This window comes from Leptonychotes weddellii, chromosome 3 (assembly GCF_054177405.1).
Source record: "Leptonychotes weddellii isolate Sample4059 chromosome 3, ASM5417740v2, whole genome shotgun sequence".
Lineage (NCBI taxonomy): Eukaryota > Metazoa > Chordata > Mammalia > Carnivora > Phocidae > Leptonychotes > Leptonychotes weddellii.
In genome coordinates this window covers 102,665,992-102,691,062 of record NC_138371.1, presented here as the reverse complement: position 1 = coordinate 102,691,062, position 25,071 = coordinate 102,665,992, and the positions used below count along the sequence as shown (strand labels likewise).

Genomic DNA, 25,071 nt, shown 5'->3' with positions numbered 1-25,071 from the left:
AAAAAAAAATTTATTTGACAGAGACAAAGCGAGAGCGGGAACACAAGCAGGGGGAGTGGGAGAGGGAGAAGCAGGCTTCCCGCCGAGCAGGGAGCCCGATGCGGGGCTCAATCCCAGGACCCTGGGATCATGACTTGAGCCGAAGGTAGACGCTTAACGACTGAGCCACTAGGCGCCCCAAATTGAACTGAATTTTAAGTCTGTTGATGTTCTCTAAGAAAATGAATTCAAAGGAAAATCTTTACCAAATGGAAACTGATTACTGTTAAGAACTTTATAATTTAACACTTCTGCCATTTTATTGATTATTGAAACTGGCTAAATTTGATTTTTTGGTATTCCTAGGAGGGTGAAAGAAAACATGGATGAAGCTTCCTGAATTTTGGCTTCTGGCATGAATCAAGTTCAGAGACTAGGAAGTGCTGGTGTCAGTATTTCCTTTCAGGTCAGTCATTGTCTGTTAAAACATTGTTCCTTGCTTCTGTTTCCTTAGCCGTACTTCCTGATCCTGACTTTGCTGACTTCATGAACGTATGTCATGGTCCCCATGCTTTGAGTTAGTGGAATGTCAATGAATAGTTTACAGCGGGAGCTGAAACCTCTGCTTCTCTGCCTGTATTAAGGGACCCCCAGGGTCACTGCTCTTCTCTCTGAGCAAAGTTGGAGGCTAGTTTTATCTCCAGATTGCCCTCGTCTTTCCTCACGGTTAGTATTTGTTTTCAGGTAAAAATGAACTGAGAGTAGAAATGACATATTAAACAGGTCTTTACTAAGAAAAGAAATTCCCTCTTGGTGTTTAGTGATCCCAAGTCTAGAAGTTCCTTGGAAAGTGTGTAATCCTAAAAATGGTTTAATATCATAAATTCAGATCCATACTAGGGATACTAGCTCCATATCTTCCTTGCTGCTTTCACCTTTTGTAAAGGTAACAATTTTCCTATTATTTTGTTAAGTTAGCTATAAAATTTTATAGAAACATTTACATTGTGACCTTCAGGACAGAATTCCAGTGATGGTATACTGGCATCCTAATAGATGCAGAAAGTATTATTTTAAGGGTATTTCTTTCCTAACTACTTTATCTGGTGATGATAAACCATCTCTTCTGTTCTTGCTACTACAAGCGTGGTCCCAGAGACCAGGAGAATCAGCCTTCCGGGCTTCTTGGCAGTGCAGAATCTCAGAACACACAGCTGACCTAGTGAATCTGACTGCCCATTTTAACCCGATCCCAGGGGATTTGAATGAGTGAGTGCACGTTGTGTGAGAAGCGCTGACATACGCAAACTTTGAGAAATTTCACCTTTTTAAAGTAGCTGATGCCGGTGCAGGACAAAAATGTGAGAGCTCTGTTTTGCATTCTGTTATCCAGCTCTAGAAAATTAACTTTGTGTAATAATTCTCAAAGCTGGTCCCTAGACTATCTGGGAGCTTAAGAATGCACATTCTCAGGTCCAGCTACTGAACAGAAACTTGGGGGTGGGATCCAGCAATGCAGTATTTTATTTTAAAAGCCTCCAGGTAGGAGTGCCTGGCTGGCCCAGTCAGTAGAGCATGTGACTCTTGATCTCTGGGTCAGGAGTTCAAGCCCCACGTTGGGTATAGAGATTACTTTAAAAAATAAGGGGGGGTGGTGCCTGCTGGGTGGTTCATTCGGTTGAGTGACTGTTTCAGCTCAGGTCTTGATCTCATTATGGTCGTGAGTTAGAGCCCTACACTGGGCTCCATGCTGGGCATGGAGCCTACTTAAAAAGTAAAGCCGTCCAGGTAAACTATTTTTTTTCTTTTTTTTTTTTACAGGTAAACGGTTTTCTGTTGGAGACCCATGAACCTAGGGAGTTACTAAAAAATTAGAATTGCCTTTTGAAATTAGAAAATTACTTTGTAAATATTCTGTAGACCTTTTGTTGGTATTAAATTTTTAAATTGCTGGGGCGCCTGGGTGGCTCAGTAGTTAAGTGTCTGCTTTTGGCTCAGGTCATGATCCCAGGGTCCTGGGATCGAGCCCCGCATAGGCCTCCTGGCTCTGCAGGAAGCCTGCTTCTCCCTCTCGCTCTCCACTCCCCCTGCTTGTGTTCCCTCTCTCGCTGTGTCTCTGTCAAATAAATAAAATCTTTAAAAAAAAATTTTTTTTTTAAATTGCTTTATTTGTAAGCCCCTTAAATAAAATTTGAAGAAATAATCTCAAAATATGTGGGAAAGGGGAAAAAATTTAATGTGCGTAGGCTAACTGTGCCACAGATCCGAGCTGTGGCATTTTGTGCCTATCAGAGAGATCTTAAAAGCTTGTCAAGTGGATCTCTCATTGGAACTTTAGGATTTTGAAGTTAATTTTGGTAAGAGATGAATAGTGTTTATTTAAAATAACTGCTTTTCATTACAGATTTTCTAGTCAGCGGAAAAGAAAGTCATTTCAGGAAGATACTAACTTTTAAGTTTTAGAAGTTAATAAAATGCCCAAGTCTTATTAAAAATTGGGTCTCTTCAGGTTATCCTTTGAAACAGTGGTTCTCATGTTTTCAAGGGGCAGCAGAACCCCCGGAGGCTTGTTAGAACAGACTGCAGACCCACCATGTGTGATTTAGAGGGCCTGAGAGTTCTCATTTCCAACAGCTAGTGTTGCTCTGGGGCAGGGACTGCATTTTCAGAACCACTGTTTTTGTGTGTGTGTGTGTTTTTTTTTAACATTAACATATTTAACTCTTTCGGCACTTAATCTCTATACGAGCTCACAACAAAATACTAATTACAGAGGTGGATTACTGAAGAAAATTTTATAGGTCCAATGTTATTCAGTTCTTGAATATTTTTTAGGTCTGTTGCTCAGTGACTCTAGCCTAGCAAATTATTTTGTGACTGAAACTTCTGTGTGTCCAACGGAAAATATACAGTAGATATTAATTTGCTAACAAAGAATTTACCTTTTTTTTTTCCGGTCATTTTGTGGGAGAAATGCTTTTAAAGACACAGGAGAAACAAGCCAGAAAACAAATTTCATTTCATTTGTGAATTTATTACTCCATACAAGCAGCTTATGGATGTATGAGTAATCCTAACATTTGACATTATGCCTCATGGAGTTTTCTTTGGTTAAAATAATATCTGGAATAATGCAAACTTCCATTTTCATTCAGGTGTTTTTTTGTTGTTTTTCATTAAGATGTATATTGTGTTAGACTGTTGAATCACAGACCTGTACCTCTGAAACAAATAATACATTATATGTTAAAAAAAAAAAAAAAAAAGAAGGGAAGAATGAAGGGGGGGGAAATCGGAGGGGGAGACGAACCATGAGAGACTGTGGACTCTGAGAAACAAACTGAGGGTTCTAGAGGGGAGGAGTGGGGGGAATGGGTTAGCCTGGTGATGGGTATTAAAGAGGGCACATACTGCATGGAGCACTGGGTGTTATACGCAAACAATGAATCATGGAACATTACATCAAAAACTAATGATGTATAGTGATTAACAATAAAATTAAAAAAAAAAGATGTATACCTACCCCTTGGTGTGGTCTTGCCATGGAAAGTAGTGTAGTAACCCACAAATACAGAATAACCAACAAACTTCCCTTTCAACTCTGTAAGTGGGAACCATTAGAGGGATTTTTTTTTTTACAACCACACGTGGTCTGCCATTTTGGGTCAGTCCCCAGGATAAGGAGCTACTTGTGGAATCTGACATTGTTGTGAGAAAGATCGTGTTTTACTAAAGCCATATATATTTTAGCCCAAAGAAAGCAAAGAAGGGCGGATATGAGCAAGGCAGAGTGTGTTGTAGAGTAGTGGAAAATTACTTTCTTCCAAGTTAAACTGATGCCCAATATTAGGGTTAGATTCTAGCTGGGGTCCTTGGGAGCTTTGGATGTTGGCATAGGACTATTTCCCAATTTTAATTTGGTCCTTACTTGATTGTGACTCATTGTAATTACAATTTTCTACCTTAATAGTAATGCTCTTCTGTACTTGGAGGGAGATGTAAGGCTTAGAAATCCCAGATTTGGTCTGAAAGGAGCATTATCTGCAAGTCAGCACAGGATGGAGGAAAGCAGTGTGGGTTCTATCAGTGGTTCTCTGCACTTACTTAGCCAACACTTGGACCAATAAAGCTTTAAAAATTTAAAACAATTTTAGGGGTTTATATAGTTTTAGGCTATGAAACATTAACTGCATAAAATATTAAAATTTTTCAAATGCTTACCTTATTTCATAAATCACTTTTTGATAATTCTGGTGTATATTACAATCCTCCTTTTCCCTGGTCTTTGCTAATCATCCTCCTTGCTTTAAAGACACTAGACTTGCATGGTAAATGCTTTAGCAGGTCCTTTCACTGTTGACATTCTGGATGCAAAAGCCTTTTTCCAGCACTAATAAATTCTTACTTGGAAAGCTGCCAGTGTAACACTGGGTCAATTCTAAAAGCACCTGGGCTTCAAACTGCAACCTGACATTTCACTGAAAATAAGACAGGAATGACTTGGGAAGACAGTGTATGCAAATGCCCTGTTCTCAGAGCGAAACCAAACTCCCTAACTGTAGCTGTTCAACATTTGAGTAGTTGGATACTGGATGCTGCTCTTTGGTACTATTGCAGGTAAAGAAAGCATGTATAATATGCTTTGTACTAGAGCCATATTCATTAGAGTGGACCAGATCTGAATGATACAGAACTTAAATTGAATAACCCACCTATGATGTCCTTACTGCCGTATGCACCGGAAAGGAGTAATGATGGCTGAGGGTGATTTTTTTTAAAGAATTTTATTTGAGAGCGAGCGAGCTTGGGGGGGCGAGGGGTAGAGGGAGAGGGACAAGCAGACTCCCTGCTCAGCAGGGAGCCCTACATGGGGCTCGAACCCAGGACCCCAAGATCACAACCTGAGCTGAAGGCAGATGCTTAATTAACTGAGCCACCCAGGTGCCCGATTTTTTTTAAGTTAATATAAAATTGAGGGGCGCCTGGGTGGCTCAGTCGATTAAGCATCTGCCTTCGGCTCAGGTCATGATCCCGGGGTCCTGGGATCGAGCCCCACATCAGGCTCCCTGCTCGCGGGGAGCCTGCTTCTCCCTCTCTCTCTGCTGCTCCCCCTGCTTGTGCTCTATCCCTCCCTCTCTCTCTCAAATAAATAATAAAATCTTTTAAAAAATTTAAAAAAATAAAATTGAAATAAAAATGTGTATTATTTGCTTTTCTCAGTGAGTCTGGCTGAACGGTGATGCATCCCATTTTGACGATCTGCTTAATGATAAGATTGCACATGGCGTAGATATGAAGCTCAGTTACGTATTCTGTATTGTATATACTTTCTAAGCAGACTGCTTTGGTTTTGACCTATAGCACTAAACAAATCTGTAAACCTGGTAAGGTGCTGCTTTGAGAACTGCTTTTCCAGAGAAACCATGGCTCATACTTTGTACACATTTAAATGTCAAAGTAGCAGCATTATCAGTATTTGATGGAATTAAGTTGCCTCATCAGAGAACCAGCAAGAAACCACTCAAGTGTGAGTCTCTAGACCATTCAAGTCTTCTCCATCCTTAAGAAACCAGAACTTTCAGAGTGGACAGGTGTGCTTTTCATCTGGCTGTAGAGAAGCTGTAGTTTAGAACAAAAGGTATTAAATTGTGTGGCTCTACTACTCCTAGCAGACAGACACAGCCGTGTTTACATGATTCATTACCGCATCTGGCATAACTGGTAGACGTTGAGATGGACATAACAGGTTGTGTTACCCCAAATAATCTCACACTTTTGTCTTCCTTCCCTAACTCTGCTTCTGTCAAAATAACTTGCTCAATTTCTCCATAATTAAGTTTCTTCATCTCTTATAAACAGCTTTCATATTTCTGAACCTAAACTTCTAAAGAAATTATTCATCTGATTTTCTACTGGATTTCTAGCCTAGCCTTGCCTCGCCTCTTGGATAAACAGCACATCGCCTTCTAATGTGTGCGGTTAATAGGCATGATTTTCAGAACAGAAATTTTCATTCTTTAAAAACCCATTTCTCTTATATGTATTATTTGAAGGTACCATCTCCCTCACTCTCCCTGACCTACCACTGCTGCTAACTCAAATCTTTCTTTTTTCCTAGAAACTATGAAGTCAGATACAGTGCTAGTCATGCATGACTCAGTACGGATGAAAAAATTCCAATCCCAGCCATCGTTTAGTTAAAAAATTACACATCAGTATCCCCCTTGTTTTGAAGTCCTGAGACTTGAGATACAAAGAAAACAGACCAATATTTGGTGTTTGTTTTATTGAGAACAATGTAGGAAAAGGCAGTATGTAAAGTAAAAATGGCTCTCTGAAATGTCTATACAATGTATGTGGTCTACTATAGGACAGTCTGAAAATTTTTCATTAAAATTGTAAATTATAAAACCAATCAGGAACTAAATAATTTTATACATCTCCATAGTCCAGACTGAGTCTGACTTCTTATTTGGCCACATAGTTCGTAAGAGACTATAAAAGACCTGTGGGGAATCTCTAGAAGCAGTAACTCTTCACACGAAGCACAGTGTGGCAAATAAACCTCGGCTGGCCTTCCCAGTGTTCGTTTAATAAGGGCACAGGATCTGGCTTTTGAAAATTACTTGATGGAATCCAAGAACAAGGACAAAAGTCCACAAGTAATATCTTCTTTTAGGCCCTATAGTGTCCCGGCTTACATTTTTTTTGCTGTATCTTAGATTCTGATTTATTACCTTTTCGAATAATAAAGGATGACTGCAAATACACACAGTTGTCACCTCCAGTTCAGGATCTGTGGCAACTGCATATTACAAACAGCTCAACCTCCTCCCTCGAATCTGCCTACCAAGTTAGAAAGTCATCCTTCAAGGGCAGCAAATTCACACCTCTTAGTGCTTCGGTAACCTGAATATCACATATACACTTAATTGTTTTTAACGCAGAAATTCACCAGGGCTAGTAGAAAATTTCAAGTTAGAAAAAAGACTTTTAATTTTCTTAAATAATTCTCCTATGTACCATTCCACATTGTGGAAAAACTGAATTATGCAGTCTGGAGACAACATCGAGATTTCAGAACACTGGCACAAATACTTACATCTATATTTTATAATATATTAGAACCACCATGTCCTGTCTTAGAGCCTGTAACAGATAACAGGTCTGAAACTGCAAGAGGTTTACAGATGAAACTTCAAATCTGGAGGTGTTAGCTGTGCCAGAGTCCCAAAACAGATCTGGAAAGATCTCCATCCCAACTCTCCATTCCGTCACTGCAGCTGTACTCTGTATGCACCTATTAGCAGCTTAACCTATTGAAAGAAAATAGGCATAAGTATCAGTACAGATACCTCCATCGAGTTCTCTCTTCTTAGAAGAGGGAAAACACTCAACCAAGATTTGTCTGTCTTATTTGGCAATGTTCTCAAATTGGTTATCAATTCAGGGTGTTAGGTTATCACTTCTAATAAAAAAATCCAAGTGCTTATGATTTGACTTTTAGATTATTATAGTAAATAACTGTACTCTTTGTTACATAAGCTTTCGGTCCACCTTCAATGTTTAGTGAACATCCTGGAGACATACATAAAATGTCATACATTAAATAACAAAGGCCAGAATACAGCTCCGACTGCTCAATACCGGAGAGATGCATCCTTACCATCAGTCCCTTTCTTGACACACAATTTATGTCTAACACATCTGTAGATTCTGGTGCACTGCTATCCCGGAGAGCACTTGTCTCCAGGACAGGCACGCCAGGAACACAGCATTCTTGGAATGTTTTTCTGCTGATGATAAAGTAATCTGGCGTAGCAACAGAAGTAGCTGCACTAAATGTGAGGAAAGGATTTTCACCTTGGCAGAAGGCGCTTCCGTCAACCTTATGAAGAGTTTATTGAGACCTGCAGCAGGGCTGAACGAGTAAACAAAATGACTATCCTAGGGAGAGGAGAGACACCAACCAGTCAGAGTTTCCTCAGACAAACTTCTACATCTGAGAGCATCACTGTATCTTAACAAAAACATTTCAGATTACAAAGACATATAAGAACACAAATTTTATACTTTATATAGATCAATTTGCTGTGATTACTTTTCTCGATTTATTAAAAAGATACAACTGACAAAAAAGCTTGTAAGATTTATCTGCAAAAACAGCATCCAGATAAATCTTTAGGATTAGCATGTATCCAGCCATATACAGCATGAGTGTTAAAAATCCTCATGAACAATTGATTTTGCTTAATTCAGGCTAAGGAAAGAATTCTAAGTACAGAAAAGGAAACATACACAAAGATTCTTCAAGACCATTTTTTGTTAAAGTTTATATAGCCACTAATATTTATTTTATTATAAACCAAATTTACAGTATAATGGTTACCTAAAGCTACACACATTAACACTAAGCATAAATACACCCATGTTCTAGGTACTTGAAGTACAGGATGGGTGTATTTTTAAAATTTCCTAAATTTCCTTTAGGTGAATGTAATTATGATGGTGGGAAAAGGCAGAATATTTAATAAAAATCAGACAGTATGTTTATTATACCTTAAGAATTTATATTCAGAATGTTCTAAGACAGTATGGTAAACGTTAACTTAAGGCATATATATCAAACATGAGAAATCCAGACTCTTACTGACAAAATTTAGGATAATTTTACTTTATAATTAGGGGTTATTGCCTCATTTCCATCTGGCTTAGTTACAATTAACATTTTATTAAAACACACAATTAAAAGTCATCTGTGCTTCTGGATTAGAAGAATATACTTTTTAGTAATGAACTACAGAAAATCTTACCAGAAAAACTGGAAGTTGAAATTTATCATTTAAAACTACAGCTTGTACACTACATGGTCCACAGAGCCGAGCAATAACTTCTTTACCCAAAAAGTTGGCATGGAAAATAAACAGCAGGATGCCAGAGCCTGAATAAGGGAGATGTAAACATAGATTTTAATACCAATCCTACCATGGCCACCTTTCAACTCTGAGGAAGGCGCAGCTGTACAAGTTGGGAGCGGTCCCCTCAGGAAGCCTGGTGGTATACAACCCCGCCTGCTGCCCACTCACGCCAGACAATCTTGAGTCCAATTTCAAAACTTGGTGTTACCTAGCATTTTTCAAACCACAGACCCGTTTTATTTTTTGTCCATGGAACAAATATTTTAAAATATGCTTTTCTACATTAATTTTGGTCTAAAAAAAATGAGTATTTAAAAGTTGCTGCTAAATGTGTAAATGTCCATAGAAGCAAACTTCTATGACGGTTCTCTCTGGGTGTGGGTTTGAATGACTGTCCATTTTCTTCCACATAGTATTTTGCCTTTTCCAAATTTTCTGATTAATACCAAAACCTATTTTATTTTGGGGGGGAAAAAACCATGAGATTTGAAGCTTCCACTGAATATCCAAAATGCTGTGCATGACTCACTTTTCTAAACAAAGCCATACTTTTATTATAACAAAATAGATATATGAACTCTATGACCTTTCTGGTAAGCCATTTTTAAGATGAAAAAACACTGATCCAGCCCAATTATAAACGAGAGGAGACTTCATAAAAGAGACCCCAAGGAACCATTGGGTTTATTTGTTCTGGTCCCAGGGAAAGGAGGACACGCTGAGCCCCTGGCTCTCTTTCTTCGCCTTTCAAGCTATTTAAGGTTTGTCATACTGATTTTGCTCTCCAGCTTTAAAATGCAATACCCACCCCCACCACCGCCCCCAAAGTGCTAAGGTTCAAAAGAAGAAAAGGCCTACAGACAATATAGGGACCGTTCCTTGTCTTTTTCCCTTCAGCTCCACTATGAACGAGCATCTGATCTGGGACTGTTTGTTACTGCCTATATAGAGAAAGAGAGTGGTGGTAACTCTTCAAAATGGCCTGAATGGGGACTAGTGGTCTACAGTGAAAATCCTTCATTCAGGTGCTGTTTATTCTAACCAAAATGAGTTAGATCTAAGGAAGGTGTGTTCATTAGCTCTACTCCGACAAATACTTGAATTTCATAGATAAAAAATGACACGAGGAACCCTAATCAGTTTGCTAGCTGTTGTTTCACGGTATCAGTATAAATACTTTCTCCAGCCAAACTAGGTGTTAAAATCACAATCAAGGAACCAAGGTCAGTGTTTCTCAAACTTGAGTGTGTTCATAAATCACCTGAGATCTCACCAAGGTGTCAACTGAGAGTCAGGCCTGGGTGAGGCTTGAGAATCTGCATCTCTAACAAGCTCTCTGCTGGCCACAGACATTGTGCATGTGCAGAAAAAAAATTCGGTAACCTTAAGGCAGTCCAGGTGCACTGAAGCCCGTAAGTTGTGGATGCTGGGAGACTGGCCCAGATCAGCTCAGCCACCCCTACACCCTGTTCCCCAACCTCGTGCTCACTACCCAGCAATGTAAACGATCCACTTGGACAGCTGAAACCACAAATGATTCTTCAACGTCAAGTTCACTAAACACAGGTGTTATGAATAGCTGTCTTTAATTAAATTTTCATGCTATGGCTATATTTTAAATTTTCATCAGTGAATACATACATTTTTTAAAGATTTATTTATTTATCTGAGAGAGAGAGAGAGCACGCATGAGCAAGGGTGGGGGCCCAGAGGGAGAGGGAGAGGGATAGGGAGAAGGAGACTCCCCGCTTGGCAGGGAGCCCGACACGGGGCTCGATCCCAGGACCCTGGGATCATGACCTGAGCCGAAGGTAGACCCTTAACGACTGAGCCACCCAGGCGCCCAATACATATTTTTTTAAATGGATGTTTTTGTTTAACAAAAAAGCCAGAACCCAGCTTCCTACTTTCATGAAGGCAGTGTTCTTTCCACTTAAACATGCTGCGTCTGTGTTCTAGAGAAGGACCACGCCATGTCATGGTCTTGCCTGCAGAGCAGCTGTTAAGCAGAGGCTAGGAAGAATAAGCAAGGTCCCCCTTGCCTGCAGAGCAGCTGTTAAGCAGAGGCTAGTTTTCAGATGGAAAACTGAAGTTCCCATCTCCTGCTACTCAACTTTCCTATGGGCCAAGTCACTGACTTTTTCTTTTAATAAAATTCAGGAAAAACATTGATTCTGGGCTCACAATTTGAATTTGAATTTAAATTTTAATAAAACTCAATTTTAACAAAAGGTAGTACAATTATTAAGATCCAACTTCCATACTTTATTTTTTTCCCTTCTCGTGCAAAAAAGGTGGTTTCATTAAAGCACAGGGCACAGGACCCATGGGCAGAAAGAACAGGCCCAACTTCCATGCTTTTCATTTTTAAAAAATTTTTAAGATTTATTTCTTTATTTGAGGGGGTGGAGGGACAGAGAGAAAGAGAGAATCTCAAGCAGACTCCCTGCTGTGCACAGAGCCTAACTCAGGGCTCGATCTCATAACTCTGATATCATGACTTGACCCAAAATCAGTAGTCAGATGCCACCCAGGCACCCCCTTGCTTTTTAAACAAGTGCTAACACAGTGCTCTGTGGATCCCTCAAAGTCACCTGGGATGGTAGGTCTCAGCTGGGTCTCTTTTTTTTCTGCCAGAGTAGCTCTGCTCTTAACTATTTTACATAATTATTATACATAATAGGATTCTGTTAAGGTTATGTTCACAGAGTTCTGTTTAAAAATCAACTGACAGCCCATGGCCATACCACCCTGAACACGCCCAATCTCATCTGATTAAAAATCAGCTGATATTTACAGTGTCACTTTTCAAACAGAAAAACAAAGACTTACCTTCTGGGATGTTCTGTGGCGGTTTGTAATTGAAATCCGTTGAAAAATCTGGCCCCTCACAGAGACGATGACATGCTATTGGGAAAACTGGTTCTAACAGAGCAAGACGTGCTTCAAAGTAATCCCTTATTGTTTCTTCTGCTACTCTTGAAAGTCTAGTCAAAAAGGATAGTAAGAGTTGTTAATATCAATGTAGAAAATAACCATGAGTCATATTATCAAACTGCTGAATACCAGTGAGGTCTTCCCAAATCAACCTTTAAATATAACTTCCTACTCATCCTGCTTCCCCGTTCTATTTTTCTTTAGCACTTAGCATCTGACACACTATGTGTCTTACTGTCTATGTTGTCACAGGAAATTTAGGCTCTAAGAGGGCAAGTCTCCTCCCCCTCCCCCACTGCTGTCTCCATCTTCCCGGCCTTCTGAATAGTTCCTGGCATCCGGACAGCACTCAATACTTATTTGTCTAATGAAAATGAAAATTCTAGGAGCGCCTGGGTGGCTCAGTCGTTAAGCGTCTGCCTTCGGCTCAGGTCATGATCCCAGGGTCCTGGGATCGAGCCCCACATCGGGCTCCCTGCTTGGTGGGAAGCCTGCTTCTCCCTCTTCCATTCCCCCTGCTTGTGTTCCCTCTCTCGTTGTGTCTCTCTCTGTCAAATAAATAAAATCTTGGGCGCCTGGGTGGCTCAGTTGGTTGGGCGACTGCCTTCGGCTCAGGTCATGATCCTGGAGTCCCGGGATCAAGTCCCGCATCGGGCTCCCTGCTCAGCAGGGAGTCTGCTTCTCCCTCTGACCCTTCCCCCTCTCATGCTCTCTCTCTATCTCATTCTCTCTCTCAAATAAATAAATAAAATCTTTAAAAAATAAATAAATAAATAAAATAAATAAATAAAATCTTAAAAAAAAAAAAAGAAAATAAATTTGAGAATTGCCACACACACACACGTGTCTTTATAGTACTTAGTTTAGAAGGCAGTTAAAAAATGATCAGTGCTAATTCAGAAAATATTTTTAAAAGATCTTGTTGGGAAGGTAACCAACTCATTTGGTTTGCCCAGGATATTCCGGTTTTAGGAGTGTTGGGTCATGGACACACAGAGAAATTACCAGTTGGGTAAGGCTCCCAGCAAAGGCTGCCAACGTGGGCAGACTCACCACACATACATGCCCTTTTGGTTTGTTTTTTGTCTCTCGTCTGAAATTTACCTTACTTTCTGCTTAGAATATAGATCCTGGAATTGGAGTAACCATCACGCAGGCATGAAGATCCAAGTCACACCCTAAGTGTGGTGGAGGAGGAAAAGGGGAAGAGTGGCTTTTCTTGTCCATGGCTGTCTACCCCTGGACTCTGTATTATTTTGAACAATAAACACCTTACTTGTATTAACTACTCTTTGTGAAGTTTCTATTATGTGTTGCCAAAATACTTTTTTTTAATTAGTTTCAGAGGCAGAATTTAGTGATTCATCAGTTGCATCTAACACCCAGTGCTCATTACTTCAAGTGCCCTCCTTAATGACCATCACCGATTATCCCTCCCCCACACCTTCCCTCCAGCAACCCTCAAGTTTGTTTCTTAGAGTTCAGCGTCTCTTACGGCTTGCCTCCTTCTTAATTTTCATCTTATTTTATTTTTCCTTCCCTTCCCCTATGGCTGAGTAAGCCAAAATAATTCTTAAGGAAAAAGCTACTATATTACTTGTATGAACTTTCAATTGAAATAAAATGATTTAGAATTCGTTTGAAAAATAATGAACTTGAACGGATACACTGTGGTACATCCAGACAATGGAATACTGTTCAACATTAAAAAGAAATAACCTATCAAGCCATGAAGACATGGAGGACCGCTATATTTATACAGCATTATTTACAATAGCCAAATTATGGAAGCAGCCAAGTGTCCATCGATAGATGATGAATGGATAAAGAAGAGGTGGTATATATATTATTCAGCCATAAAAAATGAAATCTTGTCATTTGCAACAATGTGGATGGATCAAGAGAGTATAATGCTAAGTGAAATAAGACAGAGAAAGACAAATACCATATGATTTCACTTGTATGTGGAATCTAAGAAACAAAACAAATGAACAAAGGAAAAATAAAGAGACAAACCAAAAAACAGACAACTATGGAGAACAAACTGATGGTTCCCACAGGGGAGGTGGGTGGAGGGATGGGGGAAATCAGTGAAGGGGATTAAGAGTGATGAGCACTGAGTAATGTAGAGTTGCTGAATCCTATATTGCACAGCTGAAATATAATACTGTTAACTAACTGGAATTAAAGCAAACAAAAATTAAAAAAAAAAAAGACATGGGTGAATCTTCAATGCATATTACTAAGTGAAAAAAGCCAATCTGAAAAGGGCAATACTGCAATTCCAACTGCATGACAGTCTGGAAAAAGCAAAACAATAGAGACAGCAGAAAGATCAGTGGTTGCCGTGGGTCAAGGGGCAGGGGCAGGAAGGGATGAACAGACAGAGCACAGAGAATTTTTAGGGCAGTGCTATTCTGTATGACACTAATGGTGGGTACATATCATTACATGTTTGTCAAAACCCCAAAATGCACAACATCAAGGTGAACCCTAAGGTAAACTATGGACTTTGAATGGTAACTGTCATTGTAGGTTCACTGGTTTTAGCAAATGCACCACTCTGGTGACAGATGTTAGGAGGGGAGGTTGTGCATATATGGAAGCAGAGGATAAGTAGGAACTCTCTGTACTTTTGGCTCAACTTCACTGTGAACCTAAAACTGCTTGAAAAATTGTCTATTAAAAAAAAGGAACTACAGATTAAACAGTTTTAAGAAAGCATGAGCCAAATTACGAGCATAACTAAGATTTCAAGTAGATAGTCCTAGAGAGAATAGTATTAAATTTCAAAGTTTGAGACCTCAGTAACTGTCAGAAAAATAATTCATATGCCACTTACTAAATTTATGATCTTTTGAGAACAGAAACCCATCAGGGCTTCCACTTAACAATCTTCGTCTGAGCAATTATACACAGGCCATTCTAATTATGATGTGTCCAAACAGACTCTGTGACTTAACCATGGCATATTTGCTCACACTTACGTCTCTAAATGATTCTTCAGCAAGTCGTACACCAACACGTTGTTACACTGCTTTGCAAAATGCAGTGCGCTATTTTGGTGCTTTGACAAAATATTGCAGTCAGCTCCACATTCAATTACAAGTCGTACAATATCAGAATTTCCTCTTTTACAGGCCTATGACGGGGAAAAAAGGAGCAGTAATTACTCAGCTGTAAAATAAGTTAACTACCAATTTGTGTTTGCCCCCTTCTCCACACGTGAGCCCAGGAGTTCTTTGTGAAGAGAAAGACAAGAATGTTGGAGAGGGGGAAGAAAACCTGGCATCAGGTTTCACCAAGGGTTACAAACTGTTATGTAAACAAACAGTGGTATGCTCCTTTTACTCAGTGAACAGTACTGAAATCTGTGCTACGTTCAATTTCATCCCTGACTTCTGGGGAAATGGGCAACTCTGAAAAAGATACTTCTGTCCCAAGACAGAACAAACACCAGGCGTTTCTAAGCTCTAGTGTGCTCCATTTTTCAGACCAAGTCTCTTAGCATCACAAAATAATTCCAAAATTTCCCTAAAAGCCGCTTTAAAGGAGACTAATTAAGCATAGATACAAATTTGAATTCGGCAAATTTAAGATGGACTTGGACACAGTTCAAAGACCAATTCTAGAGTAAAAAGATCTACATCCATGTTCTCTCCTGTCTCTCTTACTTACCGGCTATGGGACTTGAAGTTAAGTCCCTAATTCTGAGTCTCACTGTTTCCATTTGTCAAAAGGGGATCACAGTACTTCTGCCTCACAACATTGAGGCCGCAATTAAAAGATATATTGTAAAGGACCAGGGCAAGCCAGTAAGCTTTCCTACAAGAACAAGGCCATCTGGTGTGCTACCACTTAGTAGCACAGCTTAGATACTACAGAGTAGGTTTCTAAGCTGTGCAAGTGCTAGGTCCAAGGGCATGCATCTCATGGTAGATCTGACAAATGCTCTTCAAAATGATATAACCCCGTGGTTCTCACTAGGGTGATTTTGCCCCACCAAGGGAATTCAGGCAATGTATGGAGACATTTCTGGTTGTTACAGGGTGGGTATTAATGGCATCTGGTGCAAAGGTTAGGGATGCTGTTACACATCCTACAAATGATCTGGCCCACAATGTCAGGAGCGGGAAGGTTGAGAAGCCCTGCTGGAACCAATTATATGCCCCACATCAGTGGGTGGGAATGGTTTCTCCACACCCTCACACTCTGGTAACAACCAAGAAATATTATTTCTGAGATGAAAGGTTTTTTTCAATTTTGTTTCAAAAATTTCTGAAATTTAAATTTAAATTCAAAAATTTCTTAAATTTCTGAAAATCTCTCCCCATGTTTCTTTCTTCTAATTCTAAAAACCAATTTAATATACTAAATCCTTAAAGCTTAAGGAACCAGTACCAAAAAAACCCCAACACAAACAAAAACCAGACCAAAACAAAAAAACCAAAAATGAAATTTAAATACAGTTATAGGCAGTCTTATTTAGACAGTAGTTAAATATGCTTTAAGCTCTTCTCTAAAATATGCTTTAAGCTCTTCTCTACGAAGAAGCAACAGTCCCTTGGCCCCTTCCCCTCTGGACACTGCATTCTTCCTTCGCAGATTAACTCCTAAGTGCCTGCTACATCCAGCATCCACCTCCTCAGCCCCTGTAGTCCCACACCCCTCAAACCTGAGAAACGAGGGCACCAACACCCTCTCCAGTGCTCCTTCCCAGTGGCATTTCTCAGCCTCCTCCTTTGGCATCTCTGCCTCAGCAGACACCGCAGGCCAGCTCCTCCTTGAACCGCTCAGGATACTTCTCTCTCCTGATCTTCCTCCCCCTTCTCTGGTCTTTCCTATGTGGCTGCCTTCCATCGCTGCTTTTCTTTCCCTTCCAACTCTCAGCGGTGACCCCACTCTCAGCCTAGGGCTGCAATTGTGCTGTCTATACCGATGAGCCCAAATCTGAATCTATAGCCGAACCCTCTCTCCTGAGTTAAAGATGCACATGTGAAACATCATCTGAGCATTTCCAGCTCAAATGCAACCCCACTCCCATTGTATACTGCCCGAGTTCCCTAAATTAGGAAATAGGATTACCAAGCATCACCTTCAGTTACCAAGTCCTGTGAATTCTATCTTCTTAAACCACTGGTCAGTCTACCCACTTTTATCTCCACTGTCACTACCTAGGTACACACTATTATTTCACTTAATTTTAAAAATGTCCCTATAAGTCTGCAAACTGCTTGTCTTTTTAACCAATCTGTTCCCCGTACTGAACTAAGGAACATTAAAAACAACCACCTTTATTCTGATTATGTCTCTCTCCAGCTTAACCCTTTTAGTGGCTCCCAATTGCTCTCAGGATCAAGTTGTCCTAATTCCTTGTCCCAGATGTAGATGGTGTCCGTGCTCACTGCCCTATGTGCACACCTTTATGCGCCAGACTACTTATTTGCTATTTAGAATGTACCTGGTGATTTCTCAATAGGACAAAGTTTTAATTCATATTTGAGGTGCCACCTCTACTCTAAGCATATGGCAATAGAAGCACACAAGGAAAATTAAAATTCAAAAGTAGGGCTCCTGAACAAAGCAAGCATTTCCATAAACCAAAAATGAAATGGCAACACAAGCAGTGAGGAAGGTCCACATCCTGAGTGTGGAAGAAGGTTGAGGAGCAAGGTGATCCCAGCCTTGAGAATAACAGAAATTCAAGACCATCCTCAGAACCAAGCCTGATGCTAACTAGGGCCTATACCTGTGCTCTCTTACTGACTCAGGAAAGACTGCTGAAAATAGGTACTGCAGACAAACACCTACTTGGGTCAATTTCCTTGCACAAAACTGTATCTAATAGGAAGGGGGCAATAAGACAGAGCCTCCACGCGGGGAACTAACGCATGGCTCGATGTCAGGACCCGCTATGTCCTAATGGCATCTTAGGCCAGGAACCTAAAACTGCCACAGGAACATGCTAGACCAGGCTGGGCCCCAGCAGAGGCAAATACAAAACTGCTAAACAGGGAGAGGTAATTAAAGGGTGAGGCATGGGGGAGGCTTTAACAACCTTCCACTCAAAATGGTCAGCAAACCACAATTCCAAACACCCATGAAGAAACTGGAGGCTAAGGAGATGAATCCACCAATGTAAAATAATAATGAAAGTACATCATGTTCTTTTCCACTCCCAGTTCTCTGTGCATATCCTATTCCAGTTCCCGCTTACACAGTTTATCCCTGCCAGCTCATATATCATTTGTAGGATGCAGCTCAGCCACCTATCACATCCAGCCTGTCTCACCTTTTTTTTTTTTTAAGTAATCTCTACACCCAACACGGGGCTCGAACTTATGACCCCAAGATCAAGAGTCATATGCTCTACCGACTGAGCCAGCCAGGTGCCCTACCTTGTCCCACCTTGAATCCGCACTGCTGAGCCTGGTATCAACTTTTATGTAATCCCATGGCTCACACTAGCTTTTAATTTTGCTGACCTGTTTCTCCTACACATCTTGTGTCCTGTTCCCCATCATATTCCCAGCCCCTGGCAGAGTGCCTGGCAATCAGAGGTACCAAGAGGAACATCTGTCAGAACCGAAGTGAAGTATTTACCTTCATTAGAGCAGTCTCACCATTGCTCTGCTGGACATTAACAAAAGCTCCTGCTTCCAAAAGAATAGCCACTGTAGTTAAAAAGTTCTATTAAAAAAAAAAAAAGGCATTTTTAATTCTCAAAATTCTTTAAAAGTAAGATAGTTTTTGATGACTTGAAATTTTTAGCTATCAGGAAAAATACTCAGACTCTATCCAAAGCAGGTGAGTGAACATGGCTCTTCACTGTGCCCCACTGTTTAGGTCCCATGCACAGCCATACACAATTTGACAGCAACTTCAACCGGAAGTTTAAATACTGGTTTTAACATAAGAAACTCCGTATATCAATCCTTTAAAAAGATAATATGTGGGAACATTTTAATTAAGTTCTTAATCAAAAGGAACACTTAATTTCAATTAGAAAAGATTTTTAGAAGATTTAAGATTGAAACCAGCATTAGTACATTAATCAGAGGCCCTTTTTCTTTTTTTCTTTTTTTAAGTAATCTCTATGCCCAGCATGGAGCTTGAATTCACAACCCTAAGATCAAGAGTCGCACGCTCTATAGACTAAGCCAACCAGGCACCCCCGGGGTCCTTTTTCAATATGATTCACTTCCCACTAGATAAATCACACTTTGAAAATTCAATTATAAAGTACTACTGTTGATTAAAAAAAAAAATCTATTCATGACAAGTCCTAGATGAGCTGAAATATGAGATTCTAAAGTTATGTAACTATTTGAGAGTTATATTTCACTACAGAAACAGACTCTGTTCTGGTCCACAGGCAGGAATTCCCACAGACTAAGAAACTGATGCCTTTTGAGTTCCCAACCTTCTCAGCTGCATGAATGAGGGCGGTGGTCCCATTCTTCTGTCTGCCATTCACCTTAGCCCCCTTCCTGATGAGGAGCCTCAGCAGGTCATCTTGTCCTCCTGCTGCGGCGAGCATCACCAGAGTCATGCCGCTTGAATCCTTCATTGGTTTTGTTGAGGAAAAAAAACATGTCAATGTCTATCAGAAAAATTTTAGAACTAAGTCTTTTCATCTATGGTATTTCAATGTGAAATCATTTAAATGCACTGATTTAAGCAGGTACTTTAGGTTTTCACGAAAATATCCTTATAATAAATAATCAGAAATATTACAATTTCTTTCATATATATTCATAAAATTTTACAACGTCCATGTTGTAAGGCCTATCATATCAACACTTTGCCTGACATACGATGAATCACATTCATATCTTGACGCTATAAAATGGCAAAGGTATTTCTTTATCGCACACTTCAGGCGCAGAAGTCTCCTTGTGTTCTAGGTAAAACAGGTGAAACTCACACATTCGTGATACTCATTTAGTTGGCCCGAAAGACCTAAGGCTAGAAATGACCACTAGACGTGACCTAAGTCCACTCTATTGATGACAGGCTAAGTGAATGCTGTCACTACAAATGGTGGCCTATATGAATATAACTGTTGGGAAGTGATAGTTTGGCTACTCAAAGGATAAAGAAGAAAATTCAGAAGCAGGAAACAGGACACTGATATGATTGGTTTCTAAGAGGCTATGACAAAATAGAGAAATTAAAAAGATAAAATTACATAAAGTTCACAAAAAATAAAAAGGTAATTAATAGCTAAAATATTTCCAATCATTAACTGAAACAAACACATGGGAATACCAAACCATTAAATACCATCTGCTAAAACCAAGTTCTAATACTGTAGTTAATTTGGCTGTAATCTGAAAGCTTAGCAGAATTCACCTGTATGAGCAATCTGAAGGAACACAAAAGAAAAATCAACTGAAGTAAGATAGTGCACTTCCTCTCATTTGTAAAGTATCTTATTACTACAAAACATGTTAAAAGGAAAAAACCTTTTCCTAATTTATTAATAAAGACCAAGCTACATTAGTATTAAAGTAGGAAAAAAAAAAACCCATCTGATAAAACCCAACATCCATCCTTGATAAAAACTTAAGCAGGTAAACAAAGAAAGGAAGTCTAAAAAGAGAAAGGCTACTGTCCACGAGAAACCAACAACAGTACAACGGAAAGAGAATCTTCACACACAGCCTAAGGGGAAATCCCCACTCAGATCAGACACAGGACAGGATCATTTCCATCATCACTATTCTTCAAATGTCACCAAGTTCAAAAGACCAGAAAAAGAAATTTTACTGGAGAAAAACGGAACAGAATAGTTACTTTTTAGCAGATGATCATATTCTCTGCCCAGAGAATCCCAGGCAAGTGACTTAAAAATTATTACGGTAAGAGAATTTCACAAAGTGACTTGAGATCACATGCACGCACGCACACACACTAATCAATAGCTTCACCAAACATATATAATAACCAGTTAGAAGACAAAATGTGGGAGGAAAAAGATCCTAATGATCATACTAAGATAATTTAAAAATTATCAAGTATGTAGGAACACATCTAAAATAAATGTGTAAGAACCATACAAAGGAAAAAAACTTATAAAACTGCTTTAGGAATAAGTGAAGAGCTGAATGAATGTAGAGTTATCATGTTCTTATTTGGAGGGCTCAAAATGTAAAAACGTCAATTCTCAGCCAAATTAATCTATAGAGTTCGTGCAATTTTACCCAAAATCCCAATAATTTTTTTGAACTGTAACCCCTAAGGATTAAGCCTAAAAAAAATCCACCACTAGCGCCGCCTGGGTGGCTCAGTTGTTAAGCGTCTGCCTTTGGCTCAGGTCATGATCCTGGGGTCCTGGGATCGAGCCCCGCATTGGGCTCCCTGCTCAGCGGGAAGCCTGCTTCTCCCTCTCCCACTCCCCCTGCTTGTGTTCCCTCTCTCGCTGTGTCTCTCTCTGTCAAATAAATAAAATCTTAAAAAAAAAAAAAATCCACCACTAAAGCAAAAATACTGAAGAATATAAAAATCTTTTGTAAGCAAGACACCCAAAAGCCATAAAGGAAAGGATCGACAGATGTGACTATCTAAAAATAAAAATCCTCTAAGCAATAAAAGACTCAAAAAACAAAAACTAAAAACTAGGAAGAAAGGGTGAATACGCTTTCATTAAAACAACAAACAAAAAACAAAAACCCCCCTATAAATCAGAATGAAAAACCTGCAGCAACAGAACCATGGGCAGTTGCTGTGAACAGGTGACTACAAATGAAACATCAACAGTGACAAGGACACAAGGAGTCATTTTATGCCCCTCAGAGCAGCAGAGGTTCAACCACAGACAAAACCAGACAGGCCACAGCTAAACCAAATGGTCACTCTTGGGGCTGGAATTACAAGATCTATAATTTTCTACATTATACATTTCTACTGTGTTTTCAGTGAACATTACTTTTTTTAATTTTTAAAAAATGAAAAATAAAATAGAATTTTGTTAAAAGAGCTACTTCCCATCTTTATTTCATGAGATTTTACTAAGACATATTACCTCTTGGTCCAGGTTATATTCTTCATTTGAATTAAGTGCAACCTTCACAGCAATATAATCCCCATTTTTCACAGCATCCCTCAATAAATCTACAATGAAAGAAATTCAGGTAAATTAAGCTTCACATATCTAGATTCATGAAAAGGACCTCCAAAATTCCTAAACTACTCACTACTTGGAATTGCATCTGCTGTGGTAAAGTTCTCATCTTCCCCATCAAGATGCTTTTGAAAATCTTCTAGTTTCATCCATTCCAACTGCAAGTCCATGCCCAAACTCAAAATCTGTTGTCTGCCATCTGGAACACAGAAGAGTCTTATTAATACACATTTTTTTCCTGTAACAATGTTGTTTTATTAAGTGTGTGGTGTCTTAACCAAAGTTTCATACACATTTGTAACATACTTCATTATGTAATTGAGTCTTTAATTAAATTTCTGCTTTTCTTGGTCAAGTAATACTAACTATCCACATTTAGATGTCATGGTGCTTCAAAGGCATAAAGATAAGTAGGTAATCTATTAATTATAAAATGATGAACTATGAATTTTAAATACAAGATTAAGTAGCTCAAAGGAAGAAAGAAAAATCACAGGGATTCAGTAAGAGGAATCTCTTAACATTTCTATCTTTGGCCATTCTTGGATATACATTGCCTCCAATCATTTATGCAAGCAAAGTCATTCTAAATGTGTAAACCAGACCTGTATGTAAATTAGTCACTGATCTTTCAGACTCAGCTCTAGCTTCTCCTCCTGGAAGCCCTCTGTGCTCCCGCCTACCCACAAAGCAAGTGCTAGTTTCCTCCCTCCTATGTCTGACCCAGGGGCTTTCCTAACATTAGGAAAGGACATGTTCATCCACTATTGGCGGTGCAACAAATAAGATTTGAGCATAACTCATTGGGGAGTATTGAAAACAACTGTGCTATTTTATTTTATTTTTAAATATTTTATTTATGTATTTATTTGGGGGGGACAGAGGGAGAGGAAGAATCTTAAGCAGTCTCCACACCCAGCACAGAACCCGATATGGGGGCTTGATCCCACGACCCTGAAATCATGACCTGAACTGAAATCAAGATTTGGATGCCTAACTAAGCCACCCACCCAGATGCCCTTCAACTGTGCTATTTTAAAAAGCAAAAATCATAAATATTTTATGGTAAAAGTTAAAGTATTTTTACCTAAAACCAATTCCTCAAACTAAACAAATGTTAGACAGTTAATCTTGCCATAGAAATGAAGTTTGTAAAAGACATGCAAAGAAATGAAGGAAATTCTTCCAAAGCTTTCAACTCAAACCAACACTTCTCTTTGCTACCTCCAAGAGCATTCCATTGGAAAACAGCACAGCCTTAGGAGCTACACATACTGGCTTTTCTGTATCCCAGCTCCATTTGTCAACTGCACGGCTTTGAGTAAGTCATGTAAACTGGCTGTACCTCACTTTCTGAGTAACAACAGTAGTAGTAATAGTAGAAGTAGCTAACATTCAGTGAGAAGTGTTAAAGTATTTACATAACTTAGCACACACACAATAACCTATACAGGGATACATGTTACAGGTAAGAAAACAAGGCGAAGAGGCTCTGTGATTTGCTCAGAAACACTTCAATAAGCCAAGAGCCATATTCTCACTGAGACATATCTGAGCCCACAGCTGGACCTCCCTCTCTAGGGCAGCCCCACAGAACCATGGAAAGATCTGGGAAGCAGGACAGATGAGGGTTCGTATCAGTTGAGATAATACCACCTAACTTACAGGACTGTTGTTAAGTAACAACAACATACAACATAAATAATAAGAAAAGGTATGCTGTAGTTTGGATTTTGGTCTCTAACATAGCCAACTGGTTCAAAATCCTACGTTTATTCCTACCAAGTACTGGATCTTGATTCGGCATCTGGTAGTTTCAGCCTTTTCTATTTTTAATAAACTTCAATTATTTTTATTTAAAAGATTTTATTTATTTGACAGAGAGAGAGCATAAGCAGGGGGAGTAGCCGAGGGAGAGGGAGAAGCAGCCTCCCCGCTGAGCAGGGAGCCCAACGCGGGGCTCAAACCCAGGACCCTGGGATCATGACCTGAGCCGAAGGCAGATGCTTAACCGACTGAGCCACCCAGGCGCCCCTAAACTTCATTTTTAGTAACACTAAAGAATGTGTTAGGAGGTGAACATCCGTGAACACAGCACTAACTTGAGCACAGAACCACTCTGGGGCCTAAACACTCCCACCCCATGCCACCCCCCACCACAGCGATGTCATGGATCCAGAGTTTGAATCTGTCATTCCCTTTTGTTCTTTTTAAAAATGGTTTTGCCATAAATACATATATCCTAAAAAATCTACAGTTGTTTCTTAGCTTTATAAAAATTGGTATTGGGTGCCTGAGTGGCTCACTCGGTTAAGTGTCTGCCTTCGACTCAGGTCATGATCTCAAGGTCCTGGGATGGAGCCCCATATGAGGCTCTCTGCTCAGCAGGGTGTCTGCTTCTCCCTCTGCCTCTGCCCCTCCCTCCTACTCGTGCTGGTGCATGCGCCTGCACGCGTGTGCTCTTTATCTCTCAAATAAATAAAATCTTTAAAAAGAAATTGGTATCTATGACGGCTAATTTGGTGTGTCAACTTGACTGGACTAAGGGATGCCCAGATAGCAAGTAAAACATTATTTCTGGGTGTGTCTCTGAGGGTCTTTCTGGGAGATTAGCATTTGAATCAATAGAATGAACTAAAGAAGATCTGCCCTCATCAGTGTGGGCAGGCATCACCCAATCCTCTGCATTGCACAGGAAGAGAGATTCTCTTCTTGAGCTGGGACCTCCATCTTCTGCCTTAAGACATCAGGAATCCGGGTTCTTGGACCTTTGGACTTCAGGGCTTACACCATCAGCTCTGTGGTTCTCGGGCCTTTGGACTCAGATTGAAATTACACTACCAGCTTTCCTGGGTCTACACTGCAAATGGCAGGTTGTGGGACTATTCTAAACCTTCATAATCACACATGCCAATTCCTCATAACAAATCTCCTTTTATATATATCCTGTTGATTCTATTTCTCTGGAGAGTCCTAATTAATACAGTATCATATGAAGAAATTCTTTACATATTTTTGAGTACCAATCCTTTGTTTTTTTCACCTTTTTTAATGGGAACTTTGATGACTGGAACTGTTTTGCAGTCAACTTTATCAGTCTTTTCTTTTATG

The 25,071-nt window shown here is 39.6% G+C and overlaps 1 protein-coding gene and 1 long non-coding RNA gene across 3 annotated transcripts in view; one reads left to right on the top strand and one right to left on the bottom strand.

Moving 5' to 3' along the window:
• Window positions 1-6,250: 6,250 nt before the first annotated feature.
• MPHOSPH8 (M-phase phosphoprotein 8) overlaps window positions 6,251-25,071 on the bottom strand; it is a 53,564-nt gene continuing 34,743 nt past the window's right edge. Inside the window, exons 6-14 of one of the 2 annotated variants that reach the window (XM_081814699.1) lie at window positions 22,034-22,159; window positions 21,862-21,950; window positions 19,312-19,398; window positions 18,438-18,524; window positions 14,822-14,976; window positions 11,730-11,884; window positions 8,793-8,920; window positions 7,843-7,926; window positions 6,251-7,295 (exon numbers count right to left, since the gene is read on the bottom strand). In XM_081814699.1, the coding sequence (XP_081670825.1) occupies window positions 7,254-7,295; window positions 7,843-7,926; window positions 8,793-8,920; window positions 11,730-11,884; window positions 14,822-14,976; window positions 18,438-18,524; window positions 19,312-19,398; window positions 21,862-21,950; window positions 22,034-22,159 (953 nt within the window). In that variant the 3' untranslated portion in view covers window positions 6,251-7,253. Of the gene's footprint in view, window positions 7,296-7,842; window positions 7,927-8,792; window positions 8,921-11,729; window positions 11,885-14,821; window positions 14,977-18,437; window positions 18,525-19,257; window positions 19,399-21,861; window positions 21,951-22,033; window positions 22,160-25,071 lie in introns of both variants that reach the window. The other variant, XM_006742307.3, reaches the window with a different exon arrangement.
• On the top strand, window positions 8,916-13,120 carry LOC145720594 (uncharacterized). The gene is made up of 2 exons (XR_014143676.1): window positions 8,916-10,909; window positions 10,964-13,120. It is a non-coding gene; the product is annotated as an uncharacterized LOC145720594 (long non-coding RNA).